The sequence below is a fragment of the Netta rufina genome, assembly GCF_964035555.1.
Source record: "Netta rufina genome assembly, chromosome: 2".
NCBI classification, from domain to species: Eukaryota; Metazoa; Chordata; class Aves; order Anseriformes; family Anatidae; genus Netta; species Netta rufina.
In genome coordinates, this window is record NC_140124.1 from 135,841,131 (window position 1) to 135,847,130 (window position 6,000).

Here is a 6,000-nt window from a genome sequence, read left to right on the forward strand (position 1 = left end):
GCAGGACGGCAGACAACAGTTGTTATATTTGGTTGTTGCTTCTGGTAACAGTGACTGTAATTCACATTAATAAAAGGAAAATGACTGCTTTGGTGCAGTTTTACACTGTTGCCTTATTTTTCTCACTACTGCGTGACAGTGATTTTGATTCATGAAGAAAGGCTTGTGCACGGTGGCAAAGCGTGGGAGATGGCTAGTCTTAAAGGAAGGTGCAGCACCTGGGGAAGGTAAGCCAGATTTATGTCTGAGGGGCTGGCTGAACTGTGTGTAGCAGGCCTGCAACAATTAGGATCAGTGTGTTTCCTAGAAGTGGGGTTGGATTGCAGGACACCTGCCTGCTGTGCTCAGGGGACCCCTGTGATTAATGATTTTGCCAGCTCGGATGACACCTGTATCACTCCAAACCCTCCAGCACAATTTGGGTTTTCAGCATTTGGTCACAAGAGAGCATGCACTGGTTGCACATGTTTTTAAAAATATTACCTTTGTGGAGTAAGTTGGGCAAGTGCTGCACAAGGGACTCTGCTCTGCAACCGAGCACGGAATCAGGTTCAGCAGCATCTTGCTCGCGCTCACTAATAGGCCACGTATACGGAGGTGATCTCAGGAGCTGAGAGCAGCGAAACAAAACAAAAAACCACAGCCCTCACAACAGAGAAACCCAAGCTGAAAAGTTGGAGGCATTAGCTGGTTATTTGCATCCGACCAACTTTTGCGAGCACTTCCCACAAATGGCAGAGAAGCGAGGCTTTGAGGAGAAGCGGGTCGAGTGTGCTGTAGTTCCCTAAGCACACGCGTGGTCCTACCAAAGAGCAGGCTTTTTGATTTCCAGTATTTCTGATACAGTCGAACAATAAGTACAGCATATTTGGCAGCTGCTTTTAACATTCCCTCTTTTCATGCCATAACATTTACTACAGCCAGCTAGAAGTAATTTCTCAGTAAATTCTTTATTGGCCAGCAGCGTTCCTCATGTGATTTGCATCACTGTAAATGTGAACAGACTGCAAAGGGCCAATTAAAGGGGGTTGTTTGGCAAACATCCCCTTTTTCTTTATGGGTGTTCTTGCTCTGCAATCTGGAACACAAGGAAAGTAGCAAAAGACCGTAAAATGGGATAGTGGAGCACCAAGCCCATCGCTTGTTTTTTCTGTTTGAGTATTGTTTCCACCTGGAAATCAGAATTAAATACGTGATGCATACCTACATAACGCCTCCCTTCTGAGGATTTTTAAGTACTTAATTAGACCTTTCAGCGCTCTTGTAAGGCTGTGTGCTATTCACTTTGTAGGTGGCTAGCATGGAGATGGGTGAATAATTTATTGGCAGATTTATGAGGCATGGCTACTCATCTGTTTTACTTGACTGCTAGCTTATGCAGCTTGCAAAAATAAACCTCCATTTGTTACTATCTGTTGTTCCTGAGGGAAATGTCACCATCTAAACAGTAACAGCAACAACAAAAACTTAAATCATTTAGGTGAAAAAACAAGAGCTGGAGAATGGAGTTTTGAACTTTATATCTAGATTATTTTTTTCTGATTTCTCACTATGCTTAAAACTTCTGGAGGTGGCAAATTTGGCTTCCAGGTAGACTTTGTTGAGTGGCTGTGTAGGATCCAGTGTGGTCAGCCAGCCGATCTATGTTGAAATCTTACTGTCTGAAACATTATGCAGAATTCTTCTCTCCCTTTCTCCTAAATTCTGTAGGATGACTGTTTATATGCAAAGATTTTTTTCTTCTGTTAGTGTTTTAGAAAAAGGGCTGTAGGATCCTGCTGACTTTATTAGGTAATTCGACGTGACTGCAGTCTGCAGAGTATCTCAGAACTTCCCTCCTCACAGTCATCTGCACAGGTTCATCTCAGTCGTGGATGCATTTGCTGGAAAAGGGACAATATTCAGCATCTTCTCACACCCTGGCGACCTCTGGAAGCCATAAATATCTGCTGGCAACTCACATTAGTACAGGGGAGCCTCAAGTTTGGAGTAGGAGACATGAAAATTGCTTGCAGTTATATCTGTGCCTGAGGGTGTTTCATGTCTAGAGGCTTTTGTGGGGTGCTTGCCTGTAAGCTTCTCTTGTATTCAATGCTAAGAATATAGATTTTCACTTTTGTTTCTAATTGCATAGTATAAAACTACTTTTGTGGGGTCTTTTCATTAGTCTCATAAGATGTTTACAGGTCAGTGACTTAAATGATAGCCTAAGACATTAAAGAGACAGTGTGGCCAGTTTAGGAACCCTTCCATATTTTCTCTTCTCACACACTCCCTGACAAATCCTTCTGCCAGAGTTCTTAGTAATTGCTTATGTCAAAGTTAGATCATTTTCTGATTATTAAATCAATTTAGAGAAACAAATCTATTTCATCATTTTGGGGAGTTAAACATTACAAAGGGAAGGGTATTTATCCTTGTACCATTCACAGAGAAAAAACACTACTTTCTAAGTTCATAATTACTATGATTAGTGGAATGTCTACTACAAATTCCAGACAACACATTTTTACTCTAAGTCTTATAAAAATGTTCAAAAACTATAATGGATTTTCCTCAGTGACTTAACTCATAATGCATCTGTAGGGCAGGATTCCATCAGTTAAAGAATTTATCATAGTTCAGTTACTTTATGGCTGTATATGTTTAAAAGAATTCAGAATAAAATTTTAAAAGTGAGTATGAGTTGACATAAATTCAATGCTAAAATTATTGGAACATAATTCAGCACCTGTAACCAACCCAGTGACTTCAGTGGGATTGCATTGGTTCAAGTCAGTGGCAAACAAGTCTCTTAAGAGCAAGAAGAGACTCTTAAAATGAAATCACAAACTGTATAACCATATGCTGCAGCATTTGGTCTTTCTCTCTTATGAAGGGATCTTCATTCCATATGGGATGGAACTACAAAATGTGTTACCTTTCTTTTCTTCCCCCCTAAAATAGCACTGAAAGAAGCAGTCCAGGTCAGTTCCCATCATGGCAGTAATTGCGTAGTGAGAGCTGGACTGAGTCCAGAATGACTATGTGAGCAATCAAAACATATGTGTTGTAGGAATGTACGGTTATGCTGTGAGAAATGTTGGTTTCATTCTCTTCAAAGGCTTCAGGCATCTCAGTGAGACCAATAAGGATCATAACAGTGAGTCTTACGAACACACGTGAATTTATCAAAGCCCTCATCATCTGATGCTGATTTTCTACTGCTTGTAAATAAATATATGAATATTTATTTATTTGAATGATTTATTTATTTCATCTTTATAATCAAACAATCCTAGTTTTTTTCTGTATTACTTGACACAGTGGGAGTAATCTCAGTCTGTATTTCTGCCTGGGGCCTATACCCTTACTCTCGGGCTTGTATCACAATTTGTTTTCTCAGTTCCATGACTGATCAAGGAGCGGTGGTCTTTTGTGCTAGGTGCTTCCCACACAGAGAGCTGTGGACCTTCTAGCCCTGATCAACTTGCAGAGTTAAAGAATCAACACAGAGAAGTTAGAAGCATTGAATCAGAGTGCTGCTGGCAAATAGCACGTCTTCAAAATTTTGGGTGGAGTTTTGTTAGGATGGGAGGGTTGTTGAGAGAAAAACAGATGAAAGCTGATAAAATGGAAAGATGGAAGCTGTGTCCAGTAATGGGCTCTTCGTTATGTGAGACATGGACATACTGCAGAGAGTTCACTAAAGGTCCGTGAAGGTGATGGAGGGCCTGGAGCAGCTCTCTGAGGAGAGGCTGAGAGCTGGGACTGCTCAGCCTGGAGAAGAGGAGGCCCAGGGGATCTCATCACTGTCTGTACATCCAGGACAGGAGGCCCTGGGCACAACCTGGCCCCCAGGAGGCTCCCCCTGAGCACCAGGAGCCCTTCTGTGCTGTGCGGGTGACGGAGCCCTGGCACAGGCTGCCCAGAGGCTGTGGGGTCTCCTCCTTGGAGTCCTTCAGCAGCCGCCTGGACGTGGTGCTGGGCACCCTGCTCTGGGTGTCCCTGCTTGGGCACAGGTGGCACCGGGTGACTCCAGAGGGCCCTACTGGCCTCAGCCACCCTGGGTTCCTGTGATAAAAACACAAAGAAGAGGCAGAGATAATGAAGGAATTTCCAATTTGAATTTCTAATTCAAAGGAATTGGAATGAGAAAAGGAGTCAAGGAGGGGCATAGGTTGGACCAGGAGAATGGCCAGAAGGAAAAGCGCAAATACCACACCGGCATCTCTGCTGCAGCCTCTGGTGGGGCAGCAGCTTCTGCTCCTCTTGCGTTCGGTCTACTCTGAGGCTGTATTTGTGCTGCCTGAGCCCACACAGCTCGAGGCAGCTCGGTCCTTTCTGTGCCCGTGGGCCCAGGGGGAGGCAGCTGTTCCTGACGAGGCAGAACTGTGCCTTCACCCAACTCGCTGAGCCCCCGTTTGACAAGGGCTCCTGGCAGCTGCTGCAAGGTGGGCCCGGCTTACCTCGGGCTATCTGGAAAACTGTGCTGAAACAGCACAGCATCGTCACGAACTGAGGCTCAAAAGTAGAAGCAAATTCCAAAAGCTTTCCTCAGCAAGGATACATAACGAAGCAGTCGCTAGCCATCTGAGCAGGCATAAATATTGGTATTACTTCTCACAACCAAAGACTTGGTTTCTGCAGGATTAAGAACAGAAGGAAGTGCCGCCACGTGGGGGTTATTGCTTGGATTTTGCTGGTTGGGCTCTGGTAATCGTAGAGGAAAATGGATGTGTACTGTTACTGAGGAAACGAGCCTCTCGGGGAAGTGCAGCTTTTCCCCGGTGTGAATTTTTGCTGCCTCGTGCTCCGTCAAGTCAATTAACCTAAAACCTACAAATGGCACATGCCACGGCTCCACACAGTTATTATATGGAACTTTATACAGTTGCATGTGGATTCAATAATAAACAGTGCAGGAATGGATTCAAGTTTATATTCCTCTTTAAATATTTGTATTCCTATAATGGAATATTGCCCATTTTTCTCTGTAGGTGCCAGCTTGCGTGATGACCTCAGTAAATACTTCTGGTTTCATCATTCTCAAGGGGACACGATGACAGTTCAGGATCCAAACCAGATGAATCTCTGTGCTGCTGTTTGGACTGTTGTCTCCTATGTAATTGCTGACATGGAAGAGATGTTGCCAAGGTAATAAAACAGCAAAAAAGAAGATTTCTGTTCTTCGGTAAAGATTGTGAGTCCACTAATGCATGTGGTCTACAGCTGTAGGAAATTCCTTTTTTTCACCCTGATTTTGCACGTTATTATATCTGCTTTCCTCAAAGTTACATACTCCTTTACACATTCCTGATTCTTTTTGCTATTTTAATGTTTTCCATTTGTGATTTTCAGTTCAAATTTCCTTTTTTTAAGTACTTTTTAAATTTCTGATGAAAGTATGATAGCTCTCTGTCATAGTAAAATACTCATTTATATACAAACTGATCCAGTGCAGCAGGAAAAAAATATAAGAAAATAAATTAATTGCATCAGAATAATTATTGTATTGAGTTAGTGAACATGTTTATGTTATGAGTTAGTTTTCTGCCTTTCAATCTATGCATTCATATGGTATCCTATTAACAAAACAGCCTTTTCTTCTTACGTTTTTAAGGTAATACTGTAGTTTTCAGTCTCTAGGACTTATTAATCATAGAACCATTAAATGTCTTGGGTTGGAAGGGATCTTGAAGATCATCTAGTTCCAACCCTGTCCTGCCATGCACAGGGATGCCACCTTGGCTGTTCTAATGGTAATATATAGTAAAATGTTCAGTTAGTTTACCATACCATGGTAAAATGGTATGGCTTTAGATAGCTCCATCAGCCCCTACTGCTGAATCTTAATGAAGGTTGCTTCATGCAAGACTCAGATAAACCAGGACCTAGAGGATAGAAAGTCAATAATGGGATTTCCAGCTCTCCAGACAGCAACAGCTCCTGTGTTTCTTTGGTCACCTCCCCATGGAAATCTGTGCCTGTCCTTTTCTTTCTGATGGAAAACTCACAGTC

At 42.6% G+C, this 6,000-nt stretch overlaps 1 protein-coding gene across 1 annotated transcript in view; it reads left to right on the plus strand.

Annotated features, from left to right (window-relative positions):
* CPQ (carboxypeptidase Q) overlaps positions 1 to 5,732 on the plus strand; it is a 153,476-nt gene extending 147,744 nt beyond the window's left edge. The window contains exon 8 of the mRNA XM_084306787.1: positions 4,980 to 5,732. Coding sequence (XP_084162913.1) covers positions 4,980 to 5,140 — 161 coding nt within the window. The 3' untranslated portion in view covers positions 5,141 to 5,732. The remainder of the gene's footprint in view (positions 1 to 4,979) is intronic.
* The last annotated feature ends 268 nt before the right edge of the window (positions 5,733 to 6,000 follow it).